Source organism: Caretta caretta, chromosome 10, assembly GCF_965140235.1.
Source record: "Caretta caretta isolate rCarCar2 chromosome 10, rCarCar1.hap1, whole genome shotgun sequence".
Taxonomy (NCBI): domain Eukaryota; kingdom Metazoa; phylum Chordata; order Testudines; family Cheloniidae; genus Caretta; species Caretta caretta.
The window spans coordinates 36,051,554-36,072,306 of record NC_134215.1 but is presented as its reverse complement, the minus strand read 5'-3'; the positions used below and the strand labels follow the sequence as shown (position 1 = coordinate 36,072,306).

Genomic DNA, 20,753 nt, shown 5'->3' with positions numbered 1-20,753 from the left:
CTGATCATCCTGGAGTCCCCAGGAATTAAAGATTAATCTTTAATTAAAGGTTATGCCATGTGATGAAACCTCCAGGAATACGTCCAACCAAAAGTGGCAACCCAATCCCCATGTAGAAAGGAGATGGCAGTGGGGCACAGATGTTTGCAATGGACAGGAGCATAGCAGCACCGTTAGCTTGGTGGCATCTTAACACTCTGTGCCATGAAAGAACAAGACCCGTCTGGCTTTATGCCTTTCAGGAGCTGTGACAATCTCAGCTCCTAAGGGAGGGTGATGGTCACCCAAGCCACTTGTGGACTCAGGCTTTGCATCAAAGGAGGAGGAGGATGGAAGAAAACTTGCCACTCAGCTGTAGGATCCAGACCAAAAGTAAGCATCAGTTCTATGGAGAGTGGAGGGTCTAGACAGGAGGAGGCACCTGAAAAATACACTTGGCAGAGTGGTGGGACAGTGGTTGTTGGCGAAGGGCCAACAATTTTGTCCAGCATTAAAAAAATTCTCTGCGCCTCAAGAAGCATGAAATGCTGACTTGCCACTCCCTGAAGCAAAACTCTCCCCTGCTTCAAGGGGCCAGATTCACCGTTCCTCTGCCCTTTGTGCTGTGATTGACACCAGGGCAAAGTCCTCTCCTTGGCAGTGGGAGTTAGGATTTCAGCTGTCTCATCTAGAGCTGTGAAAGTTGGCGGGGGGAGAAAAAACTTTGGGAAAAAATGTTTTTCCCCTTGAGGCCATATATGGAAAAACTGGAAATTTGGGGGGAAATTGAAAAGAAACTCTTATGTGAAATATTTTCTCTTAGAATTACCAATGAAAGAAGAAGGCAAAACTTGTGCTATGCTAGCATTTCCGAGAATACATTAGCAACTGTGACAGGTAGCAGTTGTGTTAGTCCGTATCCGCAAAAAGAAAAGGAGGACTTGTGGCACCTTAGAGACGAACAGTCTCTAAGGTGCCACAAGTCCTCCTTTTCTATTAGCAACTGTGTAAGTTATATTATACTGGTCATAGGATGGCTCATTTTATCTACAGTTATGACACTTACCGTCTATGTGACGATAATGCACTGTTAAAGAGTCTAGTGATGTTGTAAGGTGCCATTCTCTGAGAGTGAGGCTTCAACAGAATGGTCCCTGCCACTCGGGAACAGCCTGGATCTTTAAATACCTGGTGCTGCTTTTAGAGCAGGAACAATTCTTAAACAGTGCAACCATTTGTGCTAGGAATCAAACCGCAGCCCAGCTCTCCCTAGGACCAACACACCCTGGTTCAACAATATTCTCATCAAAGCTGTTGTCAGGATCGATGGCCCTGCAAGCCATTATATTTCACTCCAAGGTCAGGACAGATAAACATCCGGCTCATGGGAGACATGCAGCATGCTGCAGAGGTTTGAAAGGTCAGGGTGGCCACACGGCGGGTGTGTTAGAAGACAGAATCCAACATTTTCCACTTGGCCACACACCTAGACCCTCCAGGGGGGAATCTGTACTGAATGTCAGATGCTATAGAGTGGTGTTTCTCAAACTTTTGTGACTGGTGACTCCTTTCACATAGCAAGCCTCTAAGTGCAACCTCACCTTGTAAATTAAAAACACTTTTTAATATATTTAACACCATTATAAATGCTGGGAGCAAAGCGGGGTTTGGGGTGGAGGCTGACAGCTCACAACCCCCCTCCACTCCAAACCCCACTTTGCTTCCAGCATTTATAATGGGGTTAAATATATTAAAAAGTGTTTTTAATTTATAAGGCGGGGTTGCACTTAGAGGCTTGCTATGAGAAAGGGGTCCCGACCCCCAGTTTGAGAACCCCTGCTGTAGAGGTCTGCTCCTTGACAGCCTTTCTATTTACTCCAATGGGTTTTACATTGGGCTCTCCCTGCTTAGGTTAGCTAGAACCTATTGCAGGGCCATCATGCAAGCTAAACTCCAGCCAGCACACCTTTCACACGCTGCTCCCAGGACATGGTCTGCAGTGACACCAGATGCCTTCTGAGCAGCTGCCCATTATGTGGATCACTTTACTATTCCAGTGTATTATGCTGGGCTGTTAAAAAGCACATGTCATGTTTTCCAGCTACCTCTGTAGATCCAGAGACACCCTCCCCAAAGCTGTAGCCCTGCCAGTGCCACTCTTGCAAGGGTCAATTCCTCATGCATGCCAGCAGAGAGCATTCTGGGTAAAAAAAACCCCACTTCTTCCAGAATGCACTCTGCTCTGCCCGAGTGCCTGCCACAGCACTACAAAAGCAAAGGAAAAGCTGAGCTAAGGAGAGGTTTGCATCCTCTCTCATCCCCTCTGTCTAATCCACCCATTTGTCTGCACATTATCGATGGCATGGAATTGTTGTTCCTTTGGGCCACAATTGTTAGCCAGTATTGAGGGCCTTGCAGGGTTGTTTCCATTACAGTTAGTGTGAGAAATTGATGACACAAGGCAGGTATAATCTTGATGGACTCTTGTTTATTTATAAAGAATGTCCACAACATCCTGTTTCCCTGAACGCAGTAGAAACAAAACGCAGCAGGCAGTTTCTTTGTCCAGAAATCTCAAGGTCTGCCCCTCCAGTGAGCCCTGTGCCCAAGAAGCCCTCTGCTTCTTCTCAGAGTCACACTCACAACTGCTTCTCCTGGCTTTTGGCATCCAACGCACACAGCCTGCAACCCCTCTTAATCTACCTGGGTTAGCTCTGGCCAGCCATGAGGCTTAGTGCCAAGGGTGGCTGCCACCAAAGTCTGCAGCTATCTTTACTATATAACAGGACTTGATTTGTTCCTTCTGCCAAACTTGAAAGAGGGGGTGGCAGAGTCTGTGATTATCTCTGGACCCAAGACTCACTCACTGGCAGGCAGCCATTAGCACCTTTCGGCATAACAGTATCAAAGTGAGCTGGCCAGATGCCTCAGATATATTGTCAAAAGCCTAAAACTTCAAATGATCACGTAAGGACTTGGTGCCATTGACAAGCACAGGGCATGTGAAAAAGAGGGTCGATGGGAAAGGAGCAAAGGGGATGATGGTCCCTCACCCACCAATGTCAAATGTTCTCATCCTATGTTCTCAGTAAAAAGAAATAAGTATTGGCTTACATTTTCTCATGCACATCAGAATGTTAATTACACAGAGGTACTCGAGATGGCCCATCACATCACTCAGCTTAATGTCAGTATTCCTCCTTTAAAGAACAGCATATATAGCAGTTAGACCAGCACGAAAGAGAAGAGGATAGTTTGTTTCTGACCCATGTGTTACTATCTAAAGTAAGCATTGAGTGCAGATTGCCACCTTGCTGAAGCAAATACTGTGAAATTATTACTTTAATATAATTAATTTGTAATAAATATGCAGAAAAGAAAGAAATAGGGTTCAGAAAAGAGCTACCAGAATGAATCAAGGTCTGAAAAACCTCAGCTAAAGAATAAATCAATTTAGTTTCTTGAAGAGATGGTTAAGAAGTGGCTTGATCATGGCTGACAAGTACCTATGTGGGGTAGACATTTCTCATAGCTGGGGAGGCGGGGGGGAAGCATAACAAGGCCCAGCGCTTAGAACCTGAAGCTGGACAAATTCTGGCTAGAAGTAAAATGCAAGTTGTTAACAGTACGGATAATTAACCATTGGAACAACTTAGCTGGGAGTGCTGGATTTCAGTCATTAAATCAATCTCACTTGCAATCCTTAAAAGTTTAAATCAAGACTGGATGGCTTTATAAAAGATACGTTCTAGCTGAAACAGCAATGATGGGCTTCATGCAGAAATTACTGAAGTGGGCAAGATTTGCTGACTGTGCTGTGCAAGAAGTCAGCCTAGATTATCACAATGGTCCCTGCTGGCCTTTGAATCTTGAAATATGAATTTAATCATATTGCATATTGTGGCGGTGAGCTGTTTATACTTAGCCACTTAGCTCACAGTGCATTTCCCAATCTATCAAACCCTTCAGTTACAGACGACAAACAGTTCCACCTTAAATTGTTCATTCTAAGTGACATTGCATTTTTTCCCCCTGAACATTAAAAGTTTGGTGAAACTTTTGGTAAATGCTCTGCTAGTCATCTAGCATTCCTTCTCCTGCAGCACTGGATGGTTACTGCCCTCCTCCACTCCAGAGATGGCTGCATTTTATGGGCAGACTTTCTGTATAGCATGGTCTATAAAGCACTTTGGGATCCTGCAGGATGAACGGCGCTGTAGAAATGTAAGATATATTATCAATCATGTTATTCTTCTATTAATCACTAATTATTATTGTTCCCTATTCATTATTTATCCATTAGGAAAGACTAAAAGGCAAAATGTGGCTAGTGGCAGAACTGCACAAGGGCAGGCGAGCAGCGGCTGCAAAGCGGGTAAGTACCTGTGCCAGCCACCTCAGCGCTGGGGTGTAACAGGGAGCCCTCTTGCGTCTGTATTCTCCTACAATAGCAAGGCCGTGGCCATCCCGCGGCTAATCCTCGCTAGCCCTGCAGAACAATACTGTGGTGAGCCTATAGATGGAGCTGCATGGCATAGTATGATAGGATCGGCCAGGAACCCCTATCGCAAGTCGCGCCGCTGGTGTAGTGGTATCATGCAAGATTCCCATTCTTGCGACCCGGGTTCGATTCCCGGGCGGCGCAGAAAACTTTTTTTTCTTCTCGGATGCCCCTCCGTGCCCGCCCTCACCCTCACCCTCAGTGTCTCCAGACTGCCTGGAATCCCTCTCATCGGCTGCACCATCAGAGCCCCTCTTTAACCTAGCCCCCCTCTGAGCCCCCCCTTTTATTTGTCTGTCCCCCTGGTGCCTCCCCGTGTTACTCGTGTTGGCAGCCACCAGCAGCACGGGGGTGCGGGAGTCTGCGGGTGGCATTGCCCCCTCTCCCCTCCTTGTGGGGCATGATCCCCTTTTTCCTTTGTGGGGCTGTCATTTCAAGCAAGGGCTGGAGAGCTCCCCCTGCAGACCCGGAGCGGGCCAGGATTATGTCCCTCCCTTTGGGGGCATTTGCACGAACCCCCTCGCCCCCTTTATGACCCCCCATCATCTTCCCATGAGAAATTGGCTGCGGTCACTTTAAGGTGGGGGGCGGGACAGGGAACCTGGACTGGTGCATTCTGGGATTTGTTGTCTCTTTCCTCTGACCTTGCCGCGACCTTTCCTGGGATGCCGCACTCTCCGGGACTACAACTCCCAGCATGCCCCGGCCGTCTCCCGCTCTGGGCTCCGCCGCCGCGGCGTGGAGCCGAGGCGCTTTCCCGGCGCTGGGGCTGCGGCGGTGGCGGCTCCCGGGGCCCGCTCCCCGCAGCATGATCGTGGCAGCGGCGGCGGAGCGGAACAAGGAGCCCATCCTGCGGGTGCTGCGGGACTACGTGAGCCCCGGCGCGGCCGAGGTGCGGCTGCTGGAGGTGGCCTCGGGCTCGGGGCAGCACGCGGTGCACTGCGCCCGGGCGCTGCCCAACCTGCTCTGGCAGCCCTCCGACGTGGACCCCAAGTGCCTCGAGAGGTGGGGGCGCGCTGCCGGCGGGGCCCGCCGCCTCCGAGCCCGGGGGCGTGTTAGAGGGGGACCCCGGGTGTGGGTGTCACGGGGCCCGGCCCGGGTGTCCGGCGAGTCCAGGGCGGCTCGTGGTGGCGAGGGACGCTTCGCGCCCGGATTGGTTCAGTACCGCCGGGCGGCTGTTCATTGACCGGTCTCTGTTCGGCTGCCCCCTGCCCGGCCTCGCCTGCAGCGAGAGTTACTACGATTGTTTTTGAGTTAACGCATCTCCCATGGTCTAACCGAGCCCTGCCATCCAGGGCGGGTCTGTGGAGTTGGTGGCGGGGTTGCTCATGTGACAACTCTGTGATTCCACTCCTGTGGATTTCTGGTCTGATCCAGGCTTAATTGCATCCGGAAACCAGACCCATAAAGATCCCGGCTCTGGGTGAGTCCCTTTGCTTGGCAGTAGAGGTGGTTATTGGAGCTCGGCTTCTTGTCTGATTTTAAGTTTTTTGTTGTTGTTTTACCTTTTGCATTTTTGACTAACTTATCCCCTTCACGGGGATATGCTTACTAAGGAAACAAATCTAAACCAACCCCAGAAACCAGTCAGGAAGATTTCTGGGCGTTGCTCTGACTCTATTCCAAATCAAAACAATATAATATATTTCAGGATGCTTGCAGTCAAAATCCCCATCCCATTCACAGTCTTCACAGATCAATCTCAATAATGTAACTAATTACATTGAGAGGTTTAGCCTAGTAGTCAGAACACAGATCTGGGAGCCAGGAGCGCCTAGATCCACATTGGCAGGCAAGTCCCTTGGGCTAAGATTTTCAAAAGCTGCCACTGATTTTTGCCTGCCTGGACTGAGAAACTCTGAGCCTGTTTTTTCAGGTGTCACATAGGGCACCCAAAACCTGTGGCCACTTAACCAAAAAAAGTTGATATTGATCCTGTTGTCCCCATTTTCCCCCCTGTAAAATGGAGGTCTATTTACTGATGTCCCCCTGGTGTTCTGAAGTGTCATGAGATGAAGCATGCAAAGTGCACCAAATATGAAAAAAGCCAAATCTTCTCATTTTAGTGGAAGATGGACCCTGATTTCCCCATGAGTGTTACCTTCATAACAATACTAGACTAACAAAGTGCGCTTGCAAACAATAACTTGTTACACTGCATTAAGCAGAAAATTGCAGCATTCTCACCCCACCCCACCTCCAGGGCTCACTGCATTGCCGCTATGGCTAGGGTGAACAGCAGGCTCCACTAGGGTGGCTTTGACCTTGTCACTCCTGAGCGTTGCACCCTCCACTTTTTAATGCGTGCTCTCCTTGCTCAGTGGAGTGGGGAGTGTGATGAGAATGTGCTGCCAAGCTGCATGAAGATCTAGTTGGCAACCACCTAGTACTACTGCGTCATTTGAGGAGTGTGGTCTAATAGGTAGAGCACTGGACTGGGACTTAAGAGAGCTGGGGTCTGTTCCTGACTCTGCCACTGATCTCATGGGTGATCTTGGGCAAATCACTTCACCCATCTGTGGCTCAGTTTCCCTATCTGTAAAATGGGAATAATGAGTTAAGGCCCAATCAGTGCAAAGTAGAGCAGAAGAGTTACTTCTTGTGTCTTGCTTACAAAGCTCCTGCTAATACATTCCAGAATGTTTGCTTTTTGTGCAACAGTGTTACACTGACTCATGTTTATGTAAGTGGGGGAATGGTCCCGCTATTGTGGGGAACTTTCCTGGCTTCTGCACTACGTGGGTGAAATGGGCTAGCGGAAGGACCTGCGTCCTTGCTCCCACTTCCTTTACCCAGTGGCCTCCCTGCCCTTGAGGACTCCCCTTCCACTCTCCTGTCTGGCAGAGTCCTTGAAACCCCAACAAGGCTGGGCCCAGGATTCCTGGGGGGCTCGACCCCCCCCAACCTTGCTGTGGTCACCTAGGACAGGGACTACGGTGTCCCAACTCCGGGGTACTCTCTCTGCACTGGACACTTCCCTGACTCACTGATCATTACATGCAATTTAAAGCAAATACAATTTATTTAATCAGCAATTAATTTAAAAAGAATAAGGGAAAATGGGAAAGGTTAAAGGAAACACATCACCCCACTCTGTGGCAGGGAACATCACAAACAGTGTCTCGGGAACATCAGGGCAGTTCAGTCTGTTCCTTGTAGGTCCCAGGCCTTCTTCTCAGGCCCTGGCTGTGCCGCAGGGATGCTGCGGGTTGGACACTTGCTCTGGTGGCGTCCACACACCTCTGGGCTTTGGGTGGTGGGACCCTTCTTCCTAACGTCAGCCCCCCGTCGGGTTAAGATCCCCTTCCCAGTCTGGCCTGCAAGGACCCTTGGCTGTGGGTGTCTTTCTGTGCTGGGCCCTTTGCCCAGGGTCCCCCCTTGGCTGGCCCCAGTTGCTCACCGCACCCGACTCTAGACTGCTCTGGCTCCACTCCGCCTCAGTACTGATGCTGCTGCTCTGCATCCAGCCCCTTGGGTTGCTTCTCTGGCCCCTCTGGCTCTGTGGCTGCAGCTCTGCTCCCAGCACGGGATCTGCTCTCTCCTTAGCTCGACCCCACTCTGTCTGTCTGACACAGGGCGATTCCAGCTCACATGAAGGACGGGACCTTTTTGACCCCCTGACTCGGTCATTTTCCTGTCTGCCCTGTCAGTCAGGCTGGAGCATTGGCCTCTCCCTGCTGCCCTTGGGGACTGTCAGTCTCAGGGTCCTGGTTTCCTATCGACCCCTTCCCCTTTCTTTTGGTATTGGGACCTAGCCAACCAAAAAGCCTCGCTGAGTTTTAGTAAGGGGCCAACAGTCCCCTTACATTTACCTTGTGATCCACTATGACACACCCAGATCCCTTTCCAATTTACATTCGGGAAAAGAATGTTTGAAAATGCACTTTAGGAAATTGTTTCTCTTCACCCTTCTGCCAGACCTCCTCTGAAACCCTTAACACACCGGCCTGGTTCACCTTCCCTCTCACCAGCACTGGTTGTCGGTTTAAAAGGGCACATCTTGAAGCCTATGCATGGAACTTGGCCATTTTAAATGTCTTGGTACTGATTTAAACTCTCTCCTCACTTCCAGCCAGCCTGCTCTTGATTGAAATTCCGGGTCTGTCAGAATTGGAGTTACCAGGCTGCGAAGTTTCCCCGTTGCCATGGCTGCGATGGGAGATTTGCATGCTCCTTTTCGGTCTGTGCCCTCTTGTCTAGACAGTCTCAGCCTGGTGACTGGCTTTGGCAGTTGTAGTGTCTGTGCCGGAACAGCTGCTTGGGGAATGGAGGGACCCTGCTGTGTGTTTGGGAAAAATCCTGCCTCCCTGTTACTGGTATCAGACCTGAGTGCGTTCAGGATTGGCTTCTGCGCTGCTTTTGTGGTGCAGTGCCTCGTTGCTGTGAATCAGTGGCTGGAAGGCCCGTGTCTGGGCTGTCGGAGAGTGTGGGGCTAGGGTCTCCTGTGTGTTCGTAACCTGCGGTGCGGGGGCTCTGTGTCTTCCCAAGCCTGGCAGCAAGAGGCAAAGACACAGAAGACCTGATTCACCATCACCCTGCACCTGTTACAGGGTTGTTATGTTCAAAGGGAAGATGCGCCCCCCCCCCCCCCAGGACCTTGGATTGCCCCCTCCAATTTTCACAGGTCTCTGTCTTCTGCTTTCTGCCCCTGGGCCCAGCTTTTCAGGATATCACGGAATCACATCTGTATGCCAGCCCAACCTCACCCCACCTCTAGTTTTTCTGAAGAGCTGCCCCTGGCCTCAAATCTCCATTTGCACTAATGCAAAGTGGGTGTAAATTATCTGGTGTAAATGACGACACTGGGGATAGGCCAGGGCGGCTGCCAATCAGACCATTAGTTTGTAAAACAGGCAAAGTCCTCCAGACCTCATTGACTGAGCAGGGCGGTTGGGAGGGACAGAGTGGAAAATAGGAATTACATTTTTTAATCCCCCACCCCGCTCCGATGTGTTCCTGTCTGTCAGCACAAAGCACTGGGCTTTCCTGTACCCTCCTAGAATGGTCTATAGCAAAGACACTCTTGGGGTTAAAGGACTGGCTTGGGAAGATGGGCTTTGCCACAGGCTCCCTTTGGGCCCTGGCCAGTGTCCCGTAATCTCTCTGTGTCCCTTCTGTAAGATAGGACAAGAATCGTTCTTCCATCAGTCATCTCTATTTAGACTGTAAGCTCTTTGGTGCTATGGTGTGTGTACAGCACCTGGCACAATGGGCCCTCAACCTTGATCAGGGCCTCAAAGTGCTGTCATACTACAAATAAGATTGACTGTGACGCTCAACCCCTTGTGTGGCTGTTCTGTCTCTCCTGATGCAGAGGGCTGGGATGTGTTCCCATTTAAAAGGTGATCTAGCAAGTGATGGTCTAAAATTGACTTGCTCTTAGTGTCTATTCAGTGAGCTAAATAGCTGGATATGGCTATGCATTTCTTTGCAGTTTTGGTACACGTCTCCTCTAAAGAGGACCCCTCTCCTGCTGTCAGAGGTCAACTGATGCTCTCATCTTGAGAGCCTCTAGGTTTGCCCCATAAGAAGTTGAGATCAGAGTGTCTTCAGCAGTAGCCCCTTGATTCTGGAAATGACTCGATTTAATCATGGATTTCTCCATAGAAGTGCATTCTTGTGGGTTGTTATAACCTTAATACATATTCTTCACAACTCAGAGATAGATGTAGGTTTAATTTTTACACACTATACATTTTTAAAGTGATTTATTTTGAACACTTTTCAGATTAGTTTTACAGCTATATCGGAAAATGAATGATTATTTGGTTATTTCATTTACCAAAGGTAATTGAAGCAGATATTTATGAAGTCATTGAGAGGTGAATAATATTTGGAAGATTTTCTTGCCATGCTGTATTAGGAGGAGAACATCACCAGACAGACATTTAAATTGTTTTATTTAACTAAACCAACAATGTTATGTATTCAACAGCAAATCTATAGTATTTTAGCAAAATAAGCATATGAATTTTTTAATTCAGTTAAACATTCAATGTTTTTAAAATCATGTTTGTTTTTGTTAAAATTTATTTTAACTAAAATAGTTAAATGAATTTAAAAAAACCCAACAAATTAAATAGACAGTGTCAGCCTGGTCACCATGAGAAACTTGGCTTCTGCAGCTAACTCAGTCGTCTTCACCTTCATTTTTCTGTTTGTTTGTAATCTGGAAAAGAAAAACAAGTTTCCCTGCTTTGTCAGGTTCCAGATGATTTCTCAGTTTGGAATGAATTAGTCAAAAGGAAGAAAATATTCTTTCTATACTGGCAGAAGAAGCTACTGTTAAAAGTGAGATCTCTTCAACAGTCTCTGAATCCAAGTGCTTAAGTGACTTCCACCAGTTCACTGGTGTGACTTTCTTTAAAACATCAGCAAACATATATTTCTTGAATGGTTCACCCTTAGCTCTGAAGTTTATTACGGTTGGCATTATGGCAGGATGGTTGCTGGATGTCCATGTCGTAGCCAACTCCTCTTCTTCAGCACTTAAGGTTTGACCCTCGTACCGAGTATTGAGAATATTTGTAAGAAAATGAGCTGGAGTTAGTGCTTGTCCCGTTCAGTTTTTTTAATGCTTGTCATTTAATTCTGTCATTGCATATTTCTCTTTTGAAGATCTCACTCAGTTCCTTCCAAATTTCAACAGCGTCAGCAGTAAAACAGCTATTTCCCTGCGTTTTGTTCAAGGCTACAGAAATAGGCTTCAGGATACTCAGCATGTGTTCAATATTTCTCTTAAGCCCCATGTTAAGAACGTTGGCTGTGACTGTGCCATCTATTTTTTCACGATTTTGTTCACAAACTGTCATCAGATTAGGCCAGTTCTTGATCTAGTGCTCAAAACAGTCCACTGCTGAGTTCCATCGCACGTCCTGTGAGAGAGTTAGCTTGGTTCCTCCCACTTTATTCAGAGCAGCTGCTGCAAAATGGTTGTTACGGAAGTATTTTGCAATTTCAACATTAGCCTTTATTTCTGGAACACTGAAGTCTTTGGCTAGGAGGTGCATCAAATGAGCACTGCATTCCTTAAAGAAATATGAAATAAAAAAGTTTTCCAACCTGAAGATCCTGCATGTTCAGACATGTTCCTTTCTTCATCATCATCAACGCAGCTTCCTCCTGAGAAGGGACACTTTTCATGATGTTGTTTCATTCAGGCAACCAGGCCCTGCATTTCTTTGTTGCACTGTTTGCATTTTGCATGCATGCCTGTCTTACCCACAGGTGGAGGAACTTCATTAAAATATTCCCAAACTGGGTCTGTTTTACGGCCTGCTGCCATTATAGGTTTTCCCTTCCAGTGAGAACGGTATGGTAGATCTCAAATCAATGAAGGCTACACTCAGAAAGACCTCAAGGCTTCTGGAATATGCTGCTCAAACAGTTTCACTTTTGTTTCTGCTGCCTGTCCCTCCCTTCTCACATTTATCTCCAGACTTCTTCTCCTTGTCCAGATCTATTCTGCCTCCAACAATCTTCTATTCATTGAACTTTTTGAAACTTTGCACTTTTAGAGAGGTAAGGATTGAATCTGTGTGTACACAAATGTGCAGAGGGACAATAGGGTTGAGGTATATTATTTCTCACCTCTATATATTTATTGATTTAAAAACCTTTTTGCTGTTAACAAGCATGTTATCTCTGGAGACACAAATCCACAGTTCAAGAACTGCAAAACTAAGCATCTCTGATGGTATCTTATAGACTGAGCACGGAGTCCCATTGGGTAGACAGAAAGATTAACCTAAATCTATACAGAAGCCCCTGAAACCCCATAAGATTGGGTCCCTAATCCATAAACTGTTGGAACTCCTTTACAAAACTTTTCTTAAACATTACATGAATATATTGTCTCATACTATAGAATTAGAATTTATAATCCCTATTCCATGATGAGATCTCTTTGAGCTATAATGTATCTTAATTAAAACTATCTTTAGATCAGATTTTTTGATAAAATGCTTTTTGAGGAAAAACTATTTTTAATTTTTTTTTTTAAATCATTGGTTTTTATCCACCCTGGTTCTCCCCTTAAGCTGTATTCACATCTTATCAGTGGTGAGACCTTTCCTTATGTTATCAGATGCATCTGCTATAAATCAGCAACCTGTTTCCAGAAGGAGGTTTTCACTGCTCCTGCTAGTCGTGCCAGGCCAGCCTGGCTCTGGGAAAGAGATCTGATGTCTGTTCTGCTGTGTGCATCGGAATTGATAACAGGATCCCAAGGATGCACACACCAGCAAGAACTCAGCTTGACTCTCAGAGGCCAGGCTGAGAGTGCAGGGCTGTCGGGTAGAAAAAACGTTATTTCACTCATAGGCCTATGTGGGCCATTGAGCCACAAATGCAGGGACCCCGGATGCTCTTTTCAGAGATGCATTTCAGCACTGGTAGCATATCTAGCATTTTGAAATTGCTTTGCAAAATTAAGGTTTCAGAGGAACAGCCGTGTTAGTCTGTATTCGCAAAAAGAAAAGGAGTACTTGGTTAGTCTCTAAGGTGCCACAAGTACTCCTTTTCTTTTTGCAAAATTAAGTATTCCTCACAACACCCTGGAGAAGTTGCTAATTACATCATCTGATGCCCCCTTCTACATACAAACAGGTTTTCTGTTACTGTAGTGATTGAAGGCCCCAATCAAGATCAGGGCTCAGTTGTGTTAGGCGCAGGACACTTGCACAGTAAGAGTCCCTGCCCCAAAACAAGACCGAGGAGTTCAACCCCACCTTTAGAGTGCCTTGGGTGCGGGGTGGTTTTCAGAGGCGCTGAGCTGCTGCAGTTTAATCATTCACTTCAGCAGGAGATTGCAGTGCCCAGAGTCTCTGGAAATCTGCCCCTTCGATTATCCCATATTGGAAACCCAAAATGTGAGGAACTCTGTCAGAGGCCCCTTTTTAAAACAGAGGAAGTGATCTGCCTGCAGCTGCTGCGGGAGGGGCTGGGGTGCAGTTTCCACGGCAGTCCACCCTGGATTTAATAGGCTACACTTTCCGAGCAGGATTATGAAAGAGTGACCTGAATGGGAGGCTGGAAGGAGAGATCTCCGCTTTAACCTGGGGGCCTGGAGGAGGCTCTGACTATGGTGAAGGGGGAAAGAGCTGCTGGTCTTCAGCTTAATAACAGTGCCTATGAGAGGGGACAGCTGGGGAAGTCGGGCCTGTTTTCCCACTCAACAGTGGGAGGGGAAGTCCATGCTGGGGAAAGGAGTCCTGGAGTGTGAAGATCTCTAGTTATCCGACCAGCTCCAGCCCCTGCCCAAGAGCTCCTTGCTGAGCTTGCAGGGTTGCTTCCCCGGTGACACCGAGGTTAGGGCTGGGATTTGTATTTGTAGAAGCACTCGGGTTTGGCCCAGCTTTGCTCCACTGACTCCAATGCTGGCCCTGGCCCAACCCCCCCCCCCCCATCCCAGCTGGGGCTACTCTTCTCAGCCACCTGGTCAGTGACTTAAATGGTGAGCTCCATGGGGCTGTCTCCCAGCATTTAGCACTGTGGGGCCTGGAGCTCAGTCACTGCTGTAATAGCGCTGACGGCAGAATGCCCCGTGCTGGATGAGAGAAGGCAGGCACTCCCCTGGAGCAGGAGTCGCATGTGCCAGTTCTGTGGCTGGGAACAAGTACCTGTGCAGTGCTCGGGTCTGGCGTGCCCATCAAGAGGTGCTCTCCTTTCTCCCCCCACAGCATCTCTGCATTCATCGCAGCGCTGAGAGTCAGGAACGTGAGGCCACCGATTTTCCTGGACTCATCGCAGAGCTGGGAGACGTGGGGTGGCGTGAGGCCCAACACCCTGGATCTCATCGTCAACATCAATATGATGCACATCTCTGAGATGAGGTGCACTGAGGTGAGGGCCCTTTGTCTGGGGCTATGGGAATTCTCTGGACCCCACTGGGCTGGGCAGACGGTCTCTGCACACAGAGTACAGTCACGCGCTAGCTGCCTGGCATCTCAGCTGGCCTTCCCTGGTTAGCCTTGGGTAACCAATATTCGGAAGAGCTGTGGTGCCATCTAGTGGATTATAGATGTTTATTCCTTGATTGTACCCCTGATACTGTCCCTTCTAAAGCACCTTCCTGTCCTAGATCCCAAAGCACTTCACAGACATTGATGAACTCAGTCTCACTACCCCCTGGGGCAGCACAGTGCTTTTATCCCCATTGGACAGATGGGGAAACTGAATTATGTGGCATCTGAAGTAACCTGCCTATAGTCCTCACTCCCAGTCCTGTGCGTTTAACTCCAAACCCATCCTAGAGGGACAAATTTTACTCTTTCCCATTGGTTAATCCTCAGGTGTGCAGGGTCCTATGTCAGAATGAGAGCAAATGAGCTTGACCTGATTCTAGATATCTCCCTCTCCGCCCCCATGTGGCTCCACGGCCTCAGATCGCTTACAAACCTCTGTATATGCTCACCAATGGGCTGTGATGGGGCACACAATATGTACCAGCGAACAAGCTGAGAATCCTTCTCTCAGATGCTGGGATGGGACAGGTGGAGCGATTTTTATTTTAGCATCCACTTCATAAGGGTGAGAGGGTCCCTTGTGCCATGCTGGAGCTGGCTCATGCCCAGAGTCACGTGCTGAGACGCTTAGGGGCAGGGTGGGGAGGAACATGACCAGCCATGGAAATGAGGAAAGAGGTAGTCACTGGCTGCCCCCGGTGGGCACTGCAAGGGGCCCGGCCATCGCACACTTAGCATGCGTCCAATTTCTTGTGCGTGGGGGCTCCATCCTTTATTGAGTTTGTTTCCCCAGGGCTTGTTCAAAGGAGCAGGGAAGCTGCTGAAACCCAAAGCTGTTCTGATCACCTATGGGGTAAGCAATGGTCCCTTGGTGGGCACAGCCCAGCTGGACTGGGACACAGTGTGCCTGCAGTCCAGGCAGGTGAAAGAGCCCCAAGGGCGGGTGGAGTGAGCACAGCAGGTGCTGTGTGTCTGGGTCGGGGGCTAGGCTGTTTGTTAGCTGGCCCAGGCAGTGAGGGGTTAAGCTAGACCCACTAGGGGCTGGATTAGCACGCTGGGAGCTCAGCACTTCTGAAAATCTGGCCCTGAGTGTGCTGAGCCCTGGGCAGCCTCCCTTTCCAGCACAGGTGGCCCTGCTCACAGTTTCTGCTCTCTGGTTTGTACGTTTGATGGCTCCTGCAAGGTTTTACACACACGTCCTAGGCGGAACACAAGCTTCCTCCCAGCTTAGGACATGAACACTCCGTCTCCATCCCCCCCATCTCAGGAGTTTGTACCTTTGTGTGAGCACAATCCCCATCGTCCTCCCCTGCCTTACGTACACATCTGGGGCGCAGTCTGGCGGGCAGTGCCTCACTCGTACCATATTGGTCTGGGTGGTTCATGGGTCCAGGTCTGTCTGCTGACCTTGGCATGTTTCCACCTCTGCTCTCTGATTTCTCCCCCGCAGTGTTTAGGAATGGGGTGAGGTGGGGGCTGGGCCCAATCCCAACCCACTGGGAAATCACGCCTGGTCTGTGGCATCAAGCTAGTGCATGCCTTGAGTTGGCTCTGTAATGAATCCCTTTACGTCCTGTCCCCTCAGCCCTACGCCGTCAACGGACAGATCAGCCCGCAGAGCAATGTGGACTTCGACTGCTCCCTGAGGCAGAGGTAGGAGAGCCTGGCTCGGGTGTAGGGAGGGAGAGGGGCTGGGCCAAGGGGATCTAATGGCCCAGATGCCCTGTGGCCACAGGGGAGGCGCTCTTTGATACCAACAAGGACCCAGACCCAGCAGGCGTCTGCAGAGATTTAGGTCCCAGTTGCTTGGGAAGTGGGGCAGGGTGGGAGGAGGGCACAAATCGGCAGAGTGTACATTTCCTTCCCTCTCCCTCCCACCCCCCGTCTGTGGGACCACAGCTTCCCTTTGCATGGAAAAGGGGTGGGTAGGAGGAGCTAGGCAACACGCCCTCTCTTGTGGCCTGGAGCAGTTACCACCCAGGGTGGGGGGAGCTGAGAGAGGGACAAGCAGGAGACCCCAAGGTGCACCCAGCCAGGCACATACAGAGTCCCACAGGCCAGCTCAGGCCCCAGGGCATTGGTAGAGACAGGGTCCATGGGGGCTGAGGAACTATGGGGACTGGTAATGGGCTCAGCAGCTCTTTACCCCCCCACGGTTGGCAGTTTGAATCCCGCCCAAGCTCAAACATGCAGTCGCTGGCATAGCAGGTGCAGCTTCAGCCAGAGGATGGCGCGGTGGATCTCCACCGAGGGCCCTGGCTGCGTCTCATCTCTATGGTGGGTAGTATTGCTCAGCAGAGAGGCCATGGCAAGACGGGCCATGCAAACCGAACTCCCATAGAGGGTAGCGCACCCGGGTAGGGTTGGGGTTTGCTGGGGGCAGCTTGCCCTGTGTCCATGCTGGACCTGATGCTCAGTCTTGGGGACTGTCAGTCCAGGTCCTTCCACCAGCTTAGACCCAGCCATTCCCCTGCCCCACCCCCATTCCCCATGCACCCCCACATTTCACAGGGCACGGCCTTGCAGGTGCCCTGTCATAGTCAGCATACGGCACCTTGGCTCTGATTTTCTCCTCATGCCTTTGAGTTTGCTCCAGCCACTCACTGACCGAGGAGCTGAAAGCATTACCCACAATACCCCTCTCCCTGTGATCATCCAGCCACCACACCACAGCTGGTGCATTCTGGGGTGACTCCAGTCCTGGGCAAGAACCCCAGACAGGATCTCTTGAGGGTGACGGGATCCCTGGGGCTGCCGCTGTCCTAGCCCCCTTTGTGGGAGAGGGGCTTCTTCTGAACCCCAGAGTCCGAGAGCCCTCAGCACCGTGGGGGCCTGTGGCCATGTGGCGGGAATGATATATTTGCCAGATGTTTGGTCTCTCTCCTTGGCAGAAACCCGGCCTGGGGCCTTCGGGACACAGCTCTGCTGCAGCAGCTGGCCGAGGCCAACGGGCTGTGTCTGGAGAGGATGGTGGGTGCCTAGAGCTGCACTGTGCTGGATTCCCATATACCGAGAGGGCACATGCCTGTCTTGGATCCTGAGTGAGAGCCCAACGGGGGCCTGGGATCCCACATACAGGGGGATACTGCTAGGAGGATGGGACTGTCCACCCTTCAAAGCACGCCTTGGGGTTCCCCTGCCAGAGCTGGGCAGACCGGACCCTGCCCTTTGGCTTGGCCGAAGGTGGCACTTTTAAGGCTGCAGCACTGGGAACAGGCCTGGCTCGTGGGAGGGAATGAGAACTCAGGACCAGGCAGCACTGCACTAGGAGAATCGCCGGCACTGCTGTCTGCAGAGAGTTCCTTCCTCCGGCCAGCCGTGTTCTCTGGCCCTCATTTCCTAGCCGTGTGGGGGAAGCACCATTCCTTCTCTGCAGCGGAAACAGGAGTCCGTCCCCTCTTGGGCCCTGGGGTGGAAGGGAATAATCTGAACCAGGGCCACCCTCAGTGCTCCCCCCTCCCCGATAGCAGAATCTGGTTGGTGATGGTGGATAGGGGGCTGGCCTCTTTCCAGTGCTTTTGTGGGCATGGCAGAGGTCTGGTGTGATTTGGTCATAGTCCACATCATTACCTGCAGCGCCTCCTGCTGGAGAGGCTGGGGCTGGCGTAGCTGAGAGCTCCTGCTGCGTTCCCTGCAGCTCCTCCTGCTGGAGAGGCTGGGGCTGGAGTCTTCCCATTTCCCCCTCCCAAGCATCGGTGGCCTTTGGTGCTCTAGGGCTTGTACACAGCTAGCTGGAGCCAGGCTGCCTGGCAAACAGGCCTCTTGGTGCTGCCGCAGAGCTCTAACCCTGGCTTTGTGCCTCTAGGTGGACATGCCCGCGAACAACAAGTGTCTCATTTTCCGCAAGCAGTGACCTGTGGAGCCCGCCCCAGTGGCCAGCCGCCTGCTGAACCACACCCCGCTGCTTTTCAGTGTCCATAGCGCTCTTATGGGTCTTTTCGTGGAGACGCACCACTGGGATTGATACTGACCGACTTTACATGGATGCTGCTGCTAATGTGCGGTGGAGGGACTGTATTGTATGTAGCTCACGTTCCCTCCCCCCAAAGCCCCCAGGGATGAGGCCACAAAACCAGGATCTCTCTTGCAAGCTCACCTGCACTGCTTGCTTCTACCTACCTGAGCTGATCAGGTCTTGACATCCTACAGCCGCCTATTGTCGTTCCCCAAGGGGTGAGGGAACCAGATGAGGAATAGGCCACCTGAGTGGATATGCAGCTTGGGTCACCTCTCCCACTGGGATGTAGCCTCTGCAGTCGATCTGGGTGTAGCTGTCTCTCTTGGTGACTGTTCCACAGTCCCCATGGGCCTTGGCATCATTTTACTTACACTCCTGCAGCTGTTTGTTTTTCTCTGCTCAAGCCCTATGTTCCCTGAGCTTGAAAACGGGCAGTGCCCTTTGGCTACCTACTAAGTGGCTTGGTTTCAGGAGCTGAGCACCCACTGCTCCTATTGACTTGTTCAGGTGCAAGAGCCTCTGACCCTACGCCAGCTTATTTAAGGGCCTCGCCTCAAGTACACTGGTCCTGATATACTGCCCCTAGGAGCTGTCAGGCCTAGTCACGTGTGCAAGGGGAGCATGAAACAACCCACAGGCCAGCTCCTTGGCCAGTCTCAATACCTCCCCCACCCCGCCAGCGCTTCATGAATAATCCCAGGCTAGCCTGCCAAGGGGGTAATGTGAACGGGAACTAAAATATAGGGGTGGGATTTTCCCAGTGCCTGTGTGATTTAGGGCTATAGGTCCCATCACTGTTTGAAGGGAATTTGGCTCCTAAATCACATGCGCACCGTGGAGAATCTCACCCTAACTACTTTAAAAAAAAAAAAAAAGTCCCCCCCTTGTGGTTCTAGGCTATGTGAGGCAGGGGCTCCCTCTAGTGGCTCGAATGTGGCACTGCCTTGATTTTGGTTTGGGGGAGGGGTGGCGAGAGGAGGACCAGCTCCTCCATGGAGGCTGCTGCACGGGATCATGTGGCGTTTGGTACAATAAAGAAGTTGCTTTTGCTGGTGTCTGCATGAGGTTGGCCTAACCTGGGGCTTTGTTTTTGCGGGGGGTGTCCCCTAGCTACAGGCCGCCCCCTGCCATGGCATGGCAAGTGTTCAGGGCGTGTAGCCACCCCTCCACCTGGGGGGGGGCGGGCAAAGCATTTCACTCAATCAGCCTGGCCCCCAGCCAACCTGAGGCTTACTCAAGGCCCCTGGGGTGGGAGAGAGGGGACACTGTGGCCGCTCAGAGATCATGCAGGGAGTCTCCACCATTGGCTGGCGCTGCCTGGAGGTAAGAGGGGGGGGGATGTGGATTTTCTGGACATGCAGCAATGTTGGGGGACATCTTGGGGGTAGAGGGAGCTGGCTGCAGGCAGGGCTTCACCCCAGCTCCAGCCTGGCATAACCCCCTGTGCCCTAGTGTAGATTTCCTGTTCTTCTGTGCAGCAGGCAGTGCGCTGTGGGAGATTATTAGCAGCTGGTGCTGTGCTGTGATCAAAGGCAGCAGGGCTGTGAGCACTGAGGGGAGCTCCAGCCACCCTCCTGGGCACTGCCTCCAGGGGACCCCAGTATGGAAGGGGGAACAAGGCCATTGCTGAGGGAGAGCAGCTAATGGAGAAGGTTCTGTCCACAGGCCATGGGTGTGAACATGCCTGGGTTGGTGCAGGGCAGCTGGCTTCTTGGGCGGGGGGTTCTTGGGCAAGTCTGAAAGCTGCCTTATAGCCCAGCTTGGGAGCACAGGCCAAGCTGTGCTAGGGCAGCTTTATTCTTCCAGCAGCCTTGTGCTGAACTGCTGGCTACTATGGGGCTCAGCAGCCTGCTGCCTCGAGTCTGGGTCAAGCCTGGCCTAGAGCAGTAGCAATTGAAATGAGGCTCCCTCATGCTTTGAGGGTTCCTGGCTAGTGTGGCTCCATCCCAGGGCCAGTGGCCACATAGCCCCAAATAGTCCCAGCAGCAGGGACTGAAGGAGGCTTCCTCCTAACTGCCAGAGGGTTCAGTTGTGTTGCTGAAGGGGAAATTTTGCCCTCTGCTGTACCTAAAGTTAAAGAGAGCCTGCCACATGTGGGGGTTAATGGAGGCAGTGTGGCCTAGTACATACAGCACTGGTCTGGGACTCAGGGACAATTGGGCAACTCACTTCACTGCCCTGTGCCTCAGTTTCCCCACCTGTAAAAGGGGGGTAATGATACAGACCTTGGGAAGGTGCTGAGATTGATGCCTGGAATGTTCTACAGGGGTGCGAGGTTGTGTTATTGCACCTGGACCTGGCCCACCTTGCAGCAGAAGCCTCCTGTTCTCGCCATGTGGCTCTGCGCCAA

The 20,753-nt window shown here is 50.9% G+C and overlaps 1 protein-coding gene and 1 non-coding gene across 3 annotated transcripts; both read left to right on the top strand.

Moving 5' to 3' along the window:
* Nucleotides 1-4,553: 4,553 nt before the first annotated feature.
* Nucleotides 4,554-4,624, top strand: TRNAG-CCC (transfer RNA glycine (anticodon CCC)). The gene has a single exon. It is a non-coding gene; the product is annotated as a tRNA-Gly (tRNA).
* A 564-nt stretch (nucleotides 4,625-5,188) lies between these two features.
* On the top strand, nucleotides 5,189-19,467 carry METTL26 (methyltransferase like 26). Of its 2 annotated transcripts, XM_048866784.2 has the most exons (6): nucleotides 5,191-5,485; nucleotides 14,161-14,323; nucleotides 15,239-15,298; nucleotides 16,031-16,098; nucleotides 17,337-17,415; nucleotides 18,251-19,467. In XM_048866784.2, exons 1-6 carry the CDS (start codon nucleotides 5,289-5,291, stop codon nucleotides 18,296-18,298), a joined length of 615 nt encoding a protein of 204 aa, XP_048722741.1. In that variant the 5' UTR covers nucleotides 5,191-5,288; the 3' UTR covers nucleotides 18,299-19,467. The 2 variants fall into 2 exon arrangements, with proteins under 2 accessions (XP_048722743.1, XP_048722741.1); XM_048866786.2 differs by lacking the exon at nucleotides 17,337-17,415 and having other exon boundaries at nucleotides 5,189-5,485.
* The last annotated feature ends 1,286 nt before the right edge of the window (nucleotides 19,468-20,753 follow it).

Bases quoted from the DNA above. Each gene is read 5' to 3' on its own strand.
- METTL26 (XM_048866784.2), top strand. From the start codon at position 5,289: ATGATCGTGGCAGCGGCGGCGGAGCGGAACAAGGAGCCCATCCTGCGG. The intron at 15,299-16,030 runs GTAAGCAATGGT...CTGTCCCCTCAG, and splicing joins CTGTTCTGATCACCTATGGG to CCCTACGCCGTCAACGGACA. The intron at 16,099-17,336 runs GTAGGAGAGCCT...TCTCCTTGGCAG, and splicing joins GACTGCTCCCTGAGGCAGAG to AAACCCGGCCTGGGGCCTTC.